The 18,675-nt window shown below is 39.8% G+C and overlaps 1 protein-coding gene across 3 annotated transcripts in view; it reads left to right on the top strand.

The window, feature by feature from the left end:
• Positions 1–18,675, top strand: part of Vha44 (V-type proton ATPase subunit Vha44) — a 249,734-nt gene that overhangs the window by 208,585 nt on the left and 22,474 nt on the right. For all 3 annotated transcript variants that reach the window (XM_090381677.1, XM_090381676.1, XM_090381678.1), the window contains exon 12: positions 12,203–12,329. In XM_090381677.1, coding sequence (XP_090237803.1) covers positions 12,203–12,329 — 127 coding nt within the window. The remainder of the gene's footprint in view (positions 1–12,202; positions 12,330–18,675) is intronic.

Here is an 18,675-nt window from a genome sequence, read left to right as displayed (position 1 = left end):
GCACTTTATGGCAGACAAGACTATATAGATAAGATGGCTTTCACCATACAGCTCATGAATGGAAGGCCTCTGAGAGACCAAAGGATTCATGCTCAATGCCAGAAATTACAAGAAATACATTGGCAAGGGCCCTGGAGTGACAGATGACACATGTCGACGATGCCACCTGACCCCAGAAACAATCCAGCGCATCACAAACCAGATGCAGGGTTATCACTGACATGACCAGGTTGCCAGGATAATATATCAGAAGCTAGCACAAAAAAGATAAAAAAATAAATAAAAAATCAGTTGATCACAGAAAGTGTACCATATTACAACTACTAGTTTGTACCCCTACTCACAAACTATACTGGGATCGGGCCATAATAATGGATAAGATGATCCCACACAGCAGACCAGACATAATCTTGATCAACAAGAAAGAATGCTTAATTCGTGCTTCCTACAGCAAAAATTTCTGAAATTGCCTAAAGGCCAGAGGTGCAAATATGCAGTGGCAGTAAATAACAAGTCTGTTGCAAGAACATTTATTCAAATCATGTTTATTGTAAATCTTGTATAATTGAAATTATACAAGATACAAGGTATCTTGTATAATACAAATTGAATCTCAATTTGTATCACCTGTAGTATTGAAAGTTGATTGAATTATACATGTTTGGCCACTTAATTAGGATCATGAGCTAATAGTATTTTGGACTGCTGTTAACCCAAATCACTGCTTAGTGAGCAGTGGTTTTTTTGGATTGAGGTCTAGAGAATTAGACTGGCCAAGGCAGATGCTTGAAGTTTTTGTTCTGTTCCTGAAACCGTTTTATTTGTTGCAATGGCTGTTTGGATTGCTACATTGAAAGTAATCCTGGTGTACCCAATCTGCAACCATGCTCAAATACATTATGTTCATAATGTGCCCCCCTCCCCCAAGTAGGATTTAAAGACTGGAGGTATGTTACAAAAATGTATCCCGTCACTACATTTCTTATAGCAGCCTATACCAGTGGTGTGCAAACTATGGGGTGTGACCCCCCTCAGGGGGGTTGCGGGAATTACTTTTTCTATGCTGTAGGTATAGAGACCTTACTACTTTTTCAACACTGTAGGTATAGAGACCTTAAACGAAGTTTGAGATACGAATGAACGCTATTGCCACTTTATTTTTTAGCGTGGTTTCACATGTGATGCAGGTGGCTTTCTTCTTATTGTCCTTGTGGGTAACATGCCTTAATTTGCTCACTAGCTATGGACACAGAAAGCAGCTGACTGCTGTGACTTCTCGGTATGAGCCAACCGGGCTAGCCGGGTGGGTAAAGTGCCTGCCTGGCAACCCAAAGGTCGCGGGTTCGATTCCCGCCTCGGGCTTGGATCAAAGTACTGCAAAAACCTTGGGAGGTGCACTATGGCCACAGAAGCCTATGTGCCAACAACTACCAAAAAAAATCTCGTTATGTATTAAAACTTCTCAGTACTGCTCAATTGCTGAACCGTAATCGTAATCCCTTTAGCTCTTAATTCGTGCTTCCTACAGCAAAAATTTCTGAAATTGCCTAAAGGCCAGAGGTGCAAATATGCAGTGGCAGTAAATAACAAGTCTGTTGCAAGCATGCTTTATTCTGCTTCACAATTTGGTGCTTTCACATCAACTTGGATGTGTTTTTCATTCTTTTGGTAATTTTTATATTGTTGTTTTTAAGAAGAAAAAAAAAAATATATTTTACCATGGAAAATTGGGTAATCAGAACAAAACGGTCGAGGAGTGATGACAATAACATTGCTACAGATACTTCAGAAGCTGAAAGGATAAAAAATGTAACGTGAAAATTTGGACACTGTTACTTCAAGTGTAGTGCAACCACCAATTTCTGGTAGAGAGCCATCATATTCCAAATCAAAAAGAATGGAAAAGAATAGAAAATATCAAGAATTTATGAAGTACGGCTTTACTTAGTGTTGCTGATGATGGGCAATATCCTTTGTGCATAATATGTTACGAAAAACTGGCTAATGAAAGCATTAGGGCTATTAAATTTAAAAGACACATATGAAACATCCAAAGATAATGAAAAATACTGAATCCTTTTCAATAGAGATGCCGATACCATACAAGATCTGAAATCTTTCATGAAGAAACATGTGACAGTTCCTTGTAAAGCTTTAAGAGCATCGTTGGAAGTTTTATATTTAATACAAAAAAATTTGAAATTACATACTATTGCTGAATCTCTTGTTCTCCCTGCTGCTATAAAAATGATTTCGATTATGCATGGAGAAAAGTACAGCAATGATTTAAATACCATTCCTCTATCTGGAGCAGTGGCAGCTCGTGACTCTGATGTACGAGGGTGCTGTTTTTTAAAGTTACATTAAATTGCCTTGGTTATAAGACATGTAGACATAGATGGTAATAATAATAAGCCAAGTTAAAAATACTGCAAAACATTAACTGGACACTTCCATTAAAAGACTTGGGTAATCTCGAAATTTTATTTAATAAAATCCATTCTTCGGTTTTTATTTGTTGAAAATGGATTAATAACCTTTTCATTCAAGTTTGGCTCACTCTTCAAATAGGCACTGCTCGCTCCGCAGTTCCTTTGACTTGTTTTATCACCTCTAAAAAATGTATATTAGCAACCTGCCAACTAGGCATTGACTCAACCGCTGGGGCCAAAATGTGGAACTGAGTAGCACACAGTTCCACCTGCAGTTAAACTTCAAGGTTGAAAATGATTTTGTGTTTTTACCGTTTATTATCGAAATGATTATTGGAAATAGAGGATGAGTATACTGTATGCGGGACCTGTTAATAAAAATAATCATTGCATTGCATTGTTCTTCACAAAATTTCATAACCCCATTGACTGTATATTTAGATTTGAAAAGCTGGGGGTGCTGCAGTTCTGCAGTGCCTATGAACGAGCCGCCCCTGATCCAGAGACAGTCTTGCAGCGTATTACGGTTACCAGACAACATAAAATTCAGTTTATTAAATCGATTGAGAGAAAGTCCAATTTTTTCAATTCAGTTAGATGAATTCACAGATATTTAAAACCTTGCTAGAGTTATTGTTTATGTGAGATACTGTTATGAGGGAGACATTTTAGAGAATTTTCTATTTTGCAAAGCTTGGAAAGGAAGAATGATGGGCGAGAAGATTTTTGATGTTATTTTCTTCCAAACAAAATCTAACGTGGAACAACTGCTTTGTGATTTGTACTGATGGTGCGGCTATGCTTTTCTGATATCTGATATCGTTATAATACTGACATTTTACAATTTAGGGATATCATTGCCACCCACCTAACAATGCAAGTTAAGAATTTTTCCAAATGATTTAATGTATCTCCAGAAAAAAAGTTGTATTGAATTTGTGATCCCTTTGCTTTTGATATTTCTTCATGTCCCGAAATTACCATGCAACAAAGGAAGATCTTATGGACTTATTGTCTGACGAAGCATTATGTGCTCTTTTCAAGACTACTTGGGAAAATTTTTAGCTTTCTCTTCGTGACGAGTATCCAGAATTATCGAAAATGACAATACAAATATTGCTACCTTTCAGGTCTACATATTTATGTGAGGTTGGTTTCTCAAAATAACAGCTATAAAAACAAAAAAAAAAAGCATTCTGGACTTGATCCAGAAGATGACACGAGATTAGTAATTTCAAACATTGCACCAAATATGGACCAAATATTACCAGTTATTCAGGCTCGTCCTTCTCATTAATGGTTTTGTTTTGTAATTGTTCATTTTTTTATTGTTTTGTAATCTTAATTGAAGAATGAGAATTTTATTTGTTGTTTTTGCTGTATTCAATTAAAATCCTAAACAATTATTTTAATGTGTAAATTAAAATGGAAATAATTTTTTTTATTCCTTTCTCAGTACTTGAATAAATTTTTTTTTACATAATTTATAAAATACCATTTTTGTTCTCTAAAAATCTGGTCATCCTACTTCGGGGTTTACATTACGGGGTCGCGTCAATTTTATATTTAATAAAGGGGGTCACGGTGAACTAAGTTTGAAGGTATGCCAATTGCAGTCAATGGGTGCATCTGAGTCAGGAAATCTTCCTGGAAGAGAGAGCGTGCACCTGTTGACACATGCTAATAAAATGGCATTTTCACAGAGAGAGTGATTCTCACAGAGAGCTTGGGAGAAATGCTCCAGAAGCAAACCTCACAAAAATTAGGTTCAGGAATTGACCTTCATAAACATTTTTACCAAAAAAGATTATTCTTTACATTATAACTTGTGGAAAAGACGAATAGTACTACTTTCTTGCTGTTGTAAAGGGTCATGACCTGCCAGGGAAGGTAAAGTTTCCAGGAGGTCCATCTGACCAGCCAGTACTCTCCGGCAAAACCTTTTTGACTGTTGTTGTTATTCCAGATGACATAGTGTATCTATGTTTTTGTTTTCACTGAAGCTGGACTTCAGTGAAAGAGTGAGAAGGAATCTACAAGTTGAAGGAAAAGCAGTTAGTTGGTGGTTCGACACTAACTGCTTTTCCTTCAACACTAACTACATGTTGAAGGAACAGCAGTTAGTGTCAAACCACCAGACATCGCACAGATTGTTCATTTACCTACCAGAATACCGGCCAATCCTAACCATACAGCTAACACGTTTGATCTTTTTCTCACAAACAACCCTTCCAAGTACACGGTCGAAGTGAGTGGTCCTTTAGGCACCTCAGATCACAACTTGGTGATTGTCTCTTCTCCAGTGCAGCCTTTATCTCATGGCTATTCCCAACCTCGTGTTGTTTGGCATTCCAAGAAAGCAAAATGGGATGACCTGCAAGATTTCTTTTCCTTGGATGGATTACTGTTTCAAAACTTCTGATGTCAACATTTGCTCAGATCGTATCAGTGAAATTATTCTTGTAGGAATGGAATCCTTTATTCCACACTCCACCTTAAAATCTCGTCCTTTATCTAAACCTTGGTTTTCCAATAAATGTGTTAAGACTGTTCAAGAGAAGAATGTTTCATATCGTAATTGGCTTGTTTCCAATTCTTCAGTTTCATTTTCAGCCTATACCAGAGGTTGTAACAATTGTAAAATAGTTATTAATCAGTCCAAACTAGGTTTTGAACAGGATGGCCGAGTATTGGTAGCCGAGCATTCTGGTCTCTTGCTAAAGCTATTGGCTGCAACTTTTGCCCATTTCTACTCCCACCTCTGTCAAAACCAGATGGTTCTATTGTCACTTCAGCCAAGGATAAAGCTGACCTGCTAACATCCCATTTTTCTTCCAACTCATGTATTAATGATCTTGATAAAACACCACCCACCATTCATAGCATGCTCCATTCAATGCCTCCTGTGATCTTCCATCAAAAGGATGTCAGGAATTTTGACGAATCTCGATGCTAAGAAAGCTCCATGTCCTGATGGTATTTCTCCACTTGTTCTCAAAACCTATGCTCCTGAACTTACTCCTGTTCTTTGTCGCCTTTTTTCACTTTCTCATTCCAAAGGTGTTTTTCCTTCTGCTTGGAAATTTGCTCATATCCAGCCAGTTCCTAAAAAGGTTGACAAATCCCTCCCATTCAGTTATCGTCCCATTGCAATTACTTCTACTCTTCTAAAGTAATGGAGAAATCAATTAACTTGCAACTCTTAAACTATCCAGAAACCTTCTGTTCAACGATCAGTAGTATGGATCTACCAGTAGATCGTCGGTGTCGATCCACTGGTGATATTTTGGCTTATGTTACCTATTTAGGGACAAATTCAATGGAAAAGTTTGGTGAAACACAAGCAGTTGCTCTCGACTTCTCAAAGGCTTTTGATTGTGTTTGGCATAAAGGTCTTCTAAACAGGCTTCCATCTTATGGTCTGCCAACTGTTTTTTTGTAATTGGTTATCGAGTTTTTTCTCTTACTGCTGATGCTGGTGTCCCCCAAGGTTCAATTCTTTCCTCCACTCTTTTCCTCTTGTATATTAGTGACCTTCCATTGACTGGATATTTTATCCATAGTTTTGCCAATGATAGCACATTGCATTCCACTTTCCAGTTTGAGAAACCGCGCCCTGCTGTATCAGCTTCAATTTCTTGAATATCCGCTACCAATTCCTTAAATACCAACACCAATTCTCCAGTTAAATACCAATTTACCAATTCTCCAGTGGGGCAAAGACAACCTAGTTGATTTCAATCCTTCTAAAACTCAGGCCTGTCTTGTAATAGTTAGTAGTGGCATGTAATGCAAGTGTATGAGCTTATGCAGCATCAGCCAAAAAAAAAAAAAAAAAAAAAAATTTACAAAACAATTCCCTCTGAATGTTTGTCCAGTTCCTCCTCAAATTTATTTAACCTATCAACTTCCACGACAGATGGAAGTTTGTTCTAAAAATTAACCACCCGCTCGCTAAAGGCAAATTTCCACACATCTATTCTATATCTGTCTTTCCTCAATTTGAATTTATGCCCCCTTAGGTTTATAATCTGAACAAGTGGAAGAATCACATCAGAATTCAGCATGCTCAACCCATTCAAGGCCTTATACACTTCAATCAGATCACCTCGCAGGTGCCTAGTCTCCAGCTGCTGCAATTTGCAGAACTTAAGCCTCTCTTGGTAAGAGGATCCCTTCATTCCTCTCACCAATCTTGTTGCCCTTCTCTGTACAAGCTCAAGCAAATCTACATTCTTCCTAAAATGAGGCCTCCTGACCTGTACACAGTACTCTAGGCATGGCCCGACAATTGCCAGAGGGACAATCACGTCCTTTTCCCTGCTAGCAAAATTCCTATATATCATTGACAAAACCCCATGACCTGCCTTGGTAGCTTGTTTTTATTGCTCAGAAAACTTCATATCTAACTGCACAATTACTCCCAGGTCTTTTTCATTTTCTACCTCCTTAAGTGTAGTACCACACAGTTGGTACGTTTCCCTGGAGTTACTTCTATCCATATGCAGTACTTTGCATTTGTCAATGTTAAACTTCAGTTGCCACTTCTCAGCCCATCTATCCAAATTTTTTAGATCCTGTTGCGATAGTACACTGCCATTAATGTCATTAACAACCCTGCCAACCTTTGTATCATTTGCAAATTTTGACACTAAGCCTGATATACCTTCATCAATATCATTGATAAATATACAAAACAACAGTGGACCCAACACCGCACTCTCTGATACTCCATTAATAACATTAGTCCACGAAGAGCGGCACCCATTGATTACCACCCTCTGTCTTCTCCCACTCAAGCATCCTTTTATCAATTGTAGCAACTTACCCTTAATACCTTTGTGCTCCAATTTGTACAGTAGTCTTCCATGTGCAACAGTGTCAAAAGCTTTCCTGAAATCCAAGTACATGATATCAAAATTATTTTTTGCATCCAGTTCCTTTGTGACCACATCATAGTACCCAATCAAATTTGTGAGATAAGACTTACCCTTAACAAATCCATGCTGTGTCTGAATTATTGCTGCAGTCTTGTCTAGATGATCCTGCAATGCATCTTTAACCAGTGACTCCATTATTTTCCCGGAACAGAAGTTAAACTAACTGGTTTGTAATTACTCGTGTCACCCTTCGATCCCCCTTTGTGAATTGGGGATACATTTGCACATCTCCAGCCTTTGGGGAACTCCCCTGAATCCAAGGATGCTCTTATAATTATGGCTAAGGGTTTGCTTACTTCCTTTGCCACCTCCTTTAATATAATTGGATAGATCTCATCCACCCCAGGTGCCTTTCTTATGTTAAACTTCAGCAATTGTGGTGGGGTCTCATAATTTTTGATGCAGCAAAATTGGTTATGGACACCAGCTAATGAGTGAGAAGGTCAGTTGCCATTGGAAGGTCGCACACCCAAAGATTCTCGGGGAACGGCTGTAGCTCCCCATATGCATTGTTAATTTGGTGTCATTGGTTTGACTGGGGTTAGCCTTCCTGTTGTTTGAAGAATGGTTGATGGAGAGTGATGTTGAAGAAAATTGGCGTAAAGAGTTGAACTGTAGCTCCATGAAGAGCAGAGTATAAACAATAACATTATTATCCGTTCTTTGGAACATCTTTTCTTCACTGAATTTACTAAACCAAAAATTACAACCTATAGAAATTCAACTCCAATGGTACTTTGTCTTGTCAGTTGTCATCTTTTAACCTATATGCAGCACTGCAGTATGATAGTTTATTATGCATTTTGGGGTCATAAAAAAATAATAAATAAATAAATAAATAAATAAAACTCTGTAATAGAGACGATGGAAAAGGTTCAAAATGCAGTGTTTTGACTAAACTTTAAGTCACTTTACTGTTTTCACTGAAATAAGAGAAATTCTGAAGATCACCAAATTAGTTTGATTCAGTGTCACATATACTCTAGTCTGTATTTCTTTGCCTTCTTGTTTTTAAAGTGGTTTAGCTTAGTTACTATAGTAACAGAAGCTTTTCATCTCACAGACGGGACGCCTCCGTAGCCAGGTGGGAAAGAGCAACAGTGCGTAGCACACGCTTCTTGATTAGACCAGGGTTCGAGCCCGTCACCACCAAATTATATGTTAAGATTATATGTTAAGTACAGATTATATGTACAGATTATATGTTAAGAGCCTTGTGGATTAACTCAAGACTTGAAGGAATCTGCAAGGCTTTAGGGGGTAAATTTCTATCAGCATGGCCCACACTTGTAGGTAGAAGGAATTTGTTTTGTAGAGACGGGATACACTTAAACAAAGGTGGTGCAAAAGTTTTTGCCAGTATTATTGACGATACCTTAAAGGCTCAGGGAAACTGCTAGTTAGGAGGGATGTGGGTAATACTGACACGCGTTTATCTGATAATATTGGTCAATGTAACTCTTGCACATACCTTAAGAGTTCTTATCTGTTACCCCAACTGGACGTATTATCTAGATGTTCTGGGGGCAAAGACGTTTCACGTGAGCAGGTAGCTAATATCAGGGAAGAGAGCCTAAAAAACTTCAAGGGTTGTGTTAGGGTTGTTAAATATACAAGAACAGTAAATCTTAATTGTTTATACAGTAACGTTAGAAGTGTCGTCAATAAAATGAGCGAATTCGAACTGCTGGTTAAAACAAGTAACGCGGACATAATAGGGCTTACGGAGACGTGGTGCCACCCGGAAATTGGGGATGATGAGTTTCAGTACGGCTTGTATAATGTATTTAGGAAGGATAGAGTAGATAGAAGGGGTGGTGGGGTAATGCTTCTTATCAGAAGCAGCCTGAGTGCGACGATAGCTTTCCCAGATTCAGACATTTCACATGCTAGTATAGAGTCTGTATGGTGTGAGATAGTTGGAAACAAAGGTACAATGCGAGTAGGCGTAATCTACAGACCAGGTGATTGTGAAGACTATGACAAAAGCCTCTACATGGAATGGGCAAGTAAGCGTCAATGCCTTATTATGGGTGATTTCAATTTGCCTCTAATTGATTGGAGTAAATGGGAAGGAAACTCGACATGGGGAACAAAATTTTTAAATCAACTAGATGACTGTTATTTGTATCAACATGTCAGGGAAAGTACTAGAGAAAAGAATATCCTAGACCTCATCATTACACATGAATCAGATGACATAACAGGGCTGACAGTAGAGGAACCAGTAGCAGGAAGTGATCACGGAGTTCTACGGTGGATGATGACGAGAGAGGTAGCAGAAGTAAAAGGCAAAGGAATGGGTTTTAATTTCAGAAAAGGAAATTACGATGCCTTAAGGTACTACATGGCCTCTATTAACTGGGTAGATATCGCGCAGAGAATGAATACATTTGAACTGTGGTACGCTTTTAAAACATTAATCACCGATGCCTTGAATGCGTATATACCATTAAAAAAATACTCCACGAGAAGGGTTCCAAGTTGGATGAATAGTGAAGTTGCCACATTACTTGAGCAGAAAAAGGTGGCATGGAAACGTTACAGAGCAATAAAAAGTACTGAAGCCTATAACAGCTACAAGGTGATGTGTAATAGAGCCACAGAAAAGGTTCGACAGGCAAAGGCAGTTTATGAGAAATCACTAGCAAACAGAGCAAAGAGGGGGGATAAAGAATTCTTCACATATATAAATGCCAAGAAGAGCAGGACAAACCAGATCGGACCTTTACGTAAGGGAAAGGGGATAGTAATAAATACACCAGCTGCCGTTGCAGATGAACTCAACAGTTATTTTGCATCGATATTTACAAAAGAAAAGCCTTTTGTGGCAATGGGAAATTGTGGGAGCGAAGTTAAAAAATATGTAATTAATGATATTGAAATTTCGCAAGATTATTTAATGAAAAAACTTTCAAGCCTACAGACTAGTAAGGCTCCTGGAGTTGATGGAATATACCCTATAATCTTGAGAGAGGCGGCAAGCGAGTGCATTGAACCACTGAGGCTGGTTATGCGAGCATCACTAGACTCTGGGGAGATTCCCTTGGATTGGAAAAGTGCAAATGTATCTCCCATACATAAGGGTGGCTCTAAAAGTGAAGTGGGAAATTATCGACCTGTCAGTCTGACTTCAGTAGTAGGGAAAATCATGGAGGCATTGATCAAGGGTGGAATTCAGGATCATTTGGATCGAATTGAAATTCTCAAGGATACTCAGCATGGTTTTGTAAAGGGAAAATCATGTTTAACAAATCTGGTTCGCTATTTCGAAAGGGTCACTCACGAGCTGGATTTAGGGAATAATTTCGACATTGTTTATTTAGATTTCAGCAAAGCTTTTGACTCAGTCCCACATGAGCGGTTGCTTTATAAGCTGGAACAGGTTGGAATCACTGGAAAAATCCTTAGATGGATAGAAGGATGGCTTCAGGGCAGGAGGCAGAGGGTTGTGATAAATGGCTATTCCTCAGATTGGGTTGATGTAAGAAGTGGGGTTCCCCAAGGATCAGTATTAGGACCACTGTTGTTTTTAATTTTCATAAACGACATTGATGAAGGGATAGAGGGCGTGATGTCTAAATTTGCAGATGATGTTAAAATTGGTAGAGTAGTTAATGATCACTGTCAAGCTGAGCTTCTTCAGAGAGACCTAGATAGACTTCAAGAATGGTCAGAAAAATGGCAGCTGTGCTTTAATCCAACAAAGTGTAAGGTATTACACCTGGGAAACAGTAATCCCAAAATAACTTATTCACTTGGTGGAGTTCAACTAAACCCAGTACTGGAGGAAAGGGACTTGGGTGTTACGATACGGTCAGACATGAAATTCTCTGATCATTGTAAACAGGTTGCAAGGAAGGCCCATGGTGTCCTATCGATGATCTATCGAACTTTTGCAAGTAGAGATAGGGACGTGATAATCCCATTATATAAGGCTTTTGTTAGACCACACTTGGAATACTGTGTTCAAGTATGGAGACCGCACCTAAAGAAAGACATCGAGCTTCTTGAAAGGGTGCAAAGAAGGGTAACTCGCCTGGTGAGATCGGCAAAAGGGCGTCCGTATGAAGAAAGACTTCGAATATGTGGGTTGCAGAGTTTGGAAACTAGACACCTTAGGGGAGATTTGATTGAGGTGTTTAAGGCTCTGAGAGGCATCAGTAAAATGAATGAGGACAAAATTTTCAAGATTATAAATGATGCTAGAACTAGGGGACATAAATTCAAGTTACGCGGGGAAATGTTTAGATTGGACTGCAGGAAGTTTTATTTTAGCCAGCGAGTTATAAATTACTGGAATAAGTTGCCTTCATGGGTGGTAGAGGCCGACAGTTTGGGGAAATTCAAAGGTCATCTGGATAGTACTTTCGGGTAAGGGAAGCGCATAGGATGATAGGATTAATTTCCTTTTTATTTAATTTTTAATTTCATTTTATTATTTTTATTTATTTATTAATTATTATTATTTATTTATTTATTTAATTTTTGTTTTTATCATTGTTTTGTTCGGATTTTTTTTTTTTTTTTTTTTTTTGGCTGGTGCAGCATAAGCCATAGGCTTTCTTGCACCATACGGCCGTTACTAATACTAATACTAATACTAAATACGGAGGATGCGGAAAGATCAGGGAATGACCACCGCATATTCCCGGAGCAATATGGCCTTAGTTGCTAATGCTCCTAAAAACCAAACAACCAACCAATCTCACAGACAAGCTCTAAATTGTGTTGTGTTTGTTTTTATAATTCATAGCTAAATTTTTATCCTGTATACATATTTTTTATTCATCTTAAAGACAAATAATTTTTACTTTTTTATTTCATAAGGTATGGACTTCCAGTTAACTTCCAAGCTATGTTATTGCAACCTCAAAAATCCCCAAAAAAGTTGCGTGAAGTGCTTAATAAGTTGTACAGTCACCTTGACACAAGCATAGCTCAGGGTCCCATTGATGTAAGTTTTTTTTTAATGATTATTTTATTTATAAATTAAATTTCATTTTCATTATGTTTTTCTAAATGAAATGTGTGAGGTGAGAATATAATTGCATTTTTCTAAACTTCTGATCAGAATATTGAGACACTATTATAGAAATTTCTGTGCATAGTATGTATAATTTTATTAAATCATACTTCATTTATTAAAGTTTGCATCTTCATTACCCTGGTAGAAAACTTACTATGCATGAACATTGGCTTTAATGTATAGCCTTAAACAGAGATAGGTTACAAGAATGCATGAATTGAGTGATGAAAGTGTGCAAGAGGTATGAACTGCAACAATTAACAATATAGGAACTTCCCAACTTACGTTAAGGGTTGCGTTCCGTGGAACGCTACATAAATCGGAATTTCCCCCATGCTTGTGCAGCACTCGCAGCTGTGCTCACTGAATTGATTGAATCAAAAAAGAAATGTTCAACGAACATGTGAAAAGAATTATTTATTGTATTTATTCATTTTATCTCATGCACAGGAAAAATTACAAAAGTGTGCAATTTAAAAAAAATTTCAATATTATAAAATTACAAAAATAGAGCAGACAGGCATAATGTCAGTAAATTTTACCTCTTAAGCAGCATTGCCATCTTCAACTGATAAGGACGCCGCTGCGGAGGTTGAGGGCTGTGTAAAATGGGTTGACCTCTCACGAAAGAAAATATTAATGGATGGCTGGACGGTGGCTTTTTTCTTTTCATCGTAGATTTCTTTGTAGCAAGCAAACATATCATTCACCCCTCTGTTAACTTTTAAGAATCATTCACTGTTAGGATCCATCTTCTCAAACCTCATCGTTTCCGATGCGAAATGCCATTGCCATCTTCTCTGGTGATGAAACTTCTTGGTTCATCTTGAGCTTCATCAGCATTTTCTTCTTTCACTATCGCTGCCTGCAAGTCAATAAATTCTTTGTTAGATAATTCCTTCTCTTCTTCCTCTATTAACTCTTCCATGTCTTTGGCATCAACCTCCAACTGAAGTAGCTCAGCAACCTTTACAATCTTATCTGTAACCTCTTCATATGATTTGTCTTTTTCAGATCCTTCGAAGGCTTTTACATGCCTTGGCCATATTTTCTTCCATGCGCCATTTAAACAACTTTTAGTAATTTCTGCCCAGGCCTTATTAATGATGGCGTGGTATTATAAGATTTCCAAAAATCTCAACGTAAAATTTTTCTCATCATCTACTGCAGACAATGCCTGAGCAAATGTTATGCGCAAATAGTATGCTTTTAAATAATACCCTGATCCATAAGTTGGATGAGTGAAGTTGTGTTTAGCGGTAGAAATATGACTCTCACGTTCGAATGGAAATCATCTAGATGTGTTGTTGTTGTTTTGGTTTTTAGGAGCTTTAGCAACTAAGGCCATATTGCTCTGGGGATATGCAGTGGTCATTCCCTGACCTTTCCGCATCCTCTGTATTTGATAGTCACTGGCTCGAATCCCAGTCTAATCAAGAATCGTGGGCTATGCACTGCAGCTCCTGTCCACTTGGCTCATCTAGATGTGTAGGATGTCCAGGAGCATTAGCTAATAGAAGCAGAACCTTGAAAGGAATGTCTTTGTCTTTACAATATTTTTCAACCTCGGGAATGAAGCAGCATTTAAACCAATCCTCAAAGAGAGATATCATTACCCATGCTCTCTGGTTCGATCAGAAATGCACGGGTAGGGTAGCTTTATTGATGCCTTTAAATGCATAAGGATTTTCAGAATTGTATACAAGCAGTGGTTTAATCTGTAATCTCTCCCACTGCATTAGCCCCAAGCAAGAGTGTGGCTCTATCTTTTGAAACCTTGAAAACTGGCATTGTACATTTCCTCTTTGGAAATGTATGTTCAATCCGGCATTTTTTTCCAATGCAGAGCAGTCTTGTCAGCATTAAAAATTTGCTGCATTGAATAGCCGCCTTCATCAATAATTTTTTCAAACACATCACAAAATTTCTCTGCAGCTGCAGAATCGGCACTGGTGACTTCACTGCATACTTTAACATTGTGGAAACCACATGTTGCTTGCCACAAACTTGGGTTCGGGTTCACCATACTTATCCTTAATATCTTTATAAATACTTGTTGCTTTTGCTTGCATGGTCATTAGACTTAGGTGCACTTGCTTCTGAATCTGATTTTCCATCCATAATATTAACAGCTGTTCCATCTTTGATATAGCACCTGAACACTGTTTTGTGATCACTGTTGATCTTAAGTGCGCCCCCTCGACGTGGGCACCTGTACGTGGTGAGGGGATCTAGTGATGCTGCTGGGCTTCCTGATTAGCATCACTGGGATCTAACGCCCATACCTTGGTTCCAGGGTTACATCTTTGGAGGCACCTCCGTAGCCAGGTGGAAAGGAGCAGCAGTGCGTAACACACGCTTCTTGATTAGACTGGGGTTCGATCCCATCACCACCAAATACGGAGGATGTGGAAAGGTCAGGGAATGACCACCGCATGTTCCTGGAGCAGTATGGCCTTAGTTGCTAATACTCGTAAAAACCAAATAACAAACAAACATCTTTGGAATCCGGCATGTGCAGCGACCAGTGGAAACTCGGAAAGGGGGATCCTGGTGGTTGAGGGGCCCAGCCTTGATACACCACTTTGGCCCCTGCTTCGACAAGATGGGTGGTCCCGGACTGGCCCGACTGGGATCAGTCGGCAGGTGGTTCTTTCTGCTTGGGTCAACTGCATTCCAATAAGTCTCCCTCCCTTTGGCCCTGGGACAGGATCAAGGCTTATTAGATGCGTGGGTATGGTGCTCCTAAGCGAACTTGGTGTCCCATTCGTGTACGCAGTACCTGCTAGTTCACAAGTGGGCGTCCCCTCGTAGGGCTCCATGGTGGGTGAAGTACTTAGGCCATCTGAAATTTTTATCTTACTCATATGAATAATTTCAATTCTATTTCTTCTGTGGCCTCCTACCTAACCGATTGGAAGATACCGATAACTGCAGCTCAAAAAGGCCCAGAACTGAGGAGAGACCACCATCTGTGACACCGCTTTTCCTCATTCTCCATTCCACCGGAGAGCAGGCACTCAGGGAAAATGTCACCCTTTTTCATCCAGAAAGGATTAGAAGGGTTGACAGGATCTCCAAAATCTGCTAAAAGGCTAAACATGCACAGCAACTACTGAAAGCCACATCGTTAGGGGGATTACCCATCATTGTTACTCCCCATAAAACCTTGAATTTTTCACGCAGTGTCATATCAGAGTGGGACCTTCTTCATGTTTCTGAAGAAGAGATCTACTCTGAACTTAAAGACCAAGGAGTGACGGCTATCAAAAGAATACCAATGCGGAAGGATGGGAATCTCGTCCTTACCCGAGTTCTCATCGTAATGTTCAACACCCCACGGCCTCCAAGTTCCATAAAAGCAGGCTATTTAAACTGCCCAGTGAGGATTTATTTCCGAACCCACTGAGGTGTTTTAAATGCCAAAAGTATGGCCACTCTCAAACAGCTTGTTGTGGCCCCCTGCCTTTGCTCGCTGTGGTGCTAAGGACCATGAGAGCAAGGGATGTTTAGCTTCTAAGCCAAGTTGTACTAACTGCCAAGGAGAACACCCTGTACTCTCGAGCATGCCAACGGTGGAAAGATGAGAAGGAAATTCAAAAACTCAAAACAGCTAAACATCTCCTATCAAGAGGCCAGAAAACGCATCCAACCTATAAATAGTGCCAAGCCCTCGCCCAGAAAGCTTCTGGGTAAAGTACCATTGGTACTCAGACTGATGTGAGTATTCCACCAATTTACCCACATTGCATACTATTTATTAACTTCCCAAAAGCCTACCCAAAAATCACAGTCAGCCACCACTGCTATATCCGTACCTCCTAGTGCTCCACCCCTTCCAAAACAGAGTGCTAAAGAAACTCCAAAGAAAGGGGAACAGGCATCTACAATCCAAGAGACAATGGATGTCTAAGATAAGGAGGTACAGGATGAGTGTCCTGGAACTCTGTGAAAAAAGAAGAAATGGATACAGGCCAACGTCCAGTCTTTCCAAAGAGAGATAAACCCAGGACTGAGAAAATGAAGCCCTCAGCCCTTCAGAAGCCATCAGATGGACTGAATAAATCAAAATAATGGGTACATTTAAATTTCTCCAGTGGAATTGCCATGGATTTTGTAGAAATAGAGATGACATCAAGGCTCTCCTGAGTAAGCACGAACCAACTTGCTTTTGCTTACAGGAGACATATTTACATAGCTGCTCCCTTACATAACTGCTCAGTTATTCACAGAGACAGAGCTGGGGATGGACCTGCTGATGGAGTCGTAGCTATCCTTGTGGGTAACCACAACCCCTTTCAAGCTGTGCTTCTTACCACTAATCTAGAGGCTGTAGCAGTTCGTCTTACAGTAGGGTTCCTTTTAACTGTTTGCTCCATTTATTTGCCACCTGGGAACGGACACCACCCAGATAGACCTTGATCTCATTAAGCAACTGCCATCCCCTTTTCTATTATTAGGGGATTTCGATGGGCATAATCTGACATCAATAGAAGAGGACGGATTATCAAGCGATTGCTTGAAAACAATGATCTGGCCCTTCTAAATGTGGGATCTAACACCTTTTTCCACACATCTACCCATACATTTACTGCCATTGATCTTTCCATCTGCTCCCCTTCCCTCCTGCCTCTGAGTACATGGGAGGTTGAAGAAAACCTTTATGGTAGTGATCGCTTCCCCGTGTTATCCACCATTTCAAATGGGAGACAGTCACCAGTCGAGGATACCACTTTGGAAGATGAGTCATGCAGACTGGAATGCCTTTCGTCATCTGGCAAAGTTCAATACCATTATAGTCGGCCAGGAGCCAATTAATGAGTCAGTAAAACAGTCACAGAAAGTATAGTCCAGGCAGCAGCAGCAATTGCAATTTCAAGGACATCGTCCCGCTTTCCAAAACCATGGTGGAATGGAGAATGCACAGCAGCTAGGAAGGCTCAAAACAAAGCATGGGGAATATTTCATTGTTACCCCACCACAGATAATTTAATAGCCTTCAAATGAGCACGTTCCAAAGCATGGGACATCAGAGCCAAAAGGAATCTTGGATCAAATTTTCATCTTCCCTTACACGGGCTGCCAGTCCCAAAGCCATCTGGGACAAAGTTCAGAAAATGAAGAGCAAATACACCTCACACCCTTCATCGATACTGGAACATAATGGATGTACAATTGTAGATCTAACTGCAATTGCAAATACTCTCGGGGAGACGTTCGCTAAAGTGTCTTCAGAAACATCATACCCCCCCCCCCAGAGTTCCTCGCTATCAAAGTCAGAAAAACATCACCTGAAGCTGTCCTCTAACAGTTGCGAGGAATACAATCAGCCCTTTACACAGTGGGAGCTGAAAGCAGCACTCCCACTATCCAAGGCGAGTGCTGTTGGGTCAGACGACATCCATTATGAGATGATTAAACACCTTTCATCGGAATCCATGGATTGTTTGCTCTGTCTCTATAATAGAATCTATATTGAAGAGACATTTCCGGACTCATGGCATATGGCAACCGTCCTTCCTTTTCTGAAACCAGGAAAGGATCCAAAAATACCAAAAAATTACCGTCCTATCGCTCTGACGAGCTGCTTTTGCAAGATCCTGGAAAGAATGGTCAATGCTCGTCTTTTGTGGTATTTAGAAGCTAACGACCTCCTTTCCAGGATACAGTGTGGCTTCCGAAGGAACAGGTCAATACTTGACCATTTAATCTGCTTGGAAACATCTATACGTGATGCTTTCCTGAAACGTGAGCACATGGTGTCGGTTTTCTTTGATATGGAAAAAGCGTGTGACACGGCTTGGAGATATGGAATTTTAAAAGATATATATAACTTTGGTCTTAGGGGACACATTGCCCTCTTTATTAAAAACTTCCTTATAGACCGGTCTTTCCGAGTTCATGTAGGACTCACCCTCTTCCGGCCATTCTGCCAAGAAGAGGGAGTTCCACAAGGATCAGTTTTAAGCGTTCCGCTTTTTGCTATCAACGTTAACTCTATAACTGAACAACCTTTCTGCATCCTCCGTATTTGTTGGTGATGGGCTTGAACCCCGGTCTAATCAAGAAGCGTGTGCTACACACCGCTGCTCCTTCCCACCTGGCTATGGAGGCGCCTGCAATATGAGGGTCATTGAAAGACAACTGCAGCATGCCATAGACCACGTCAACTCTTGGTCAGCAACTAATGGTTTTAGGTTCTCGCCACAAAAGACTGTCTGTGTACACTTTTGACGCAAACAGAACCTTCACCCTGAACTCGGACAAGACATCA

Source organism: Mastigoproctus giganteus, chromosome 9 (assembly GCF_048544385.1).
Source record: "Mastigoproctus giganteus isolate SK-2022 chromosome 9, ASM4854438v1, whole genome shotgun sequence".
In the NCBI taxonomy this organism is placed as follows: Eukaryota; Metazoa; Arthropoda; class Arachnida; order Uropygi; family Thelyphonidae; genus Mastigoproctus; species Mastigoproctus giganteus.
The sequence above is the reverse complement of the archived record's forward strand: the minus strand, read 5'-3'. Positions and strand labels throughout refer to the sequence as shown.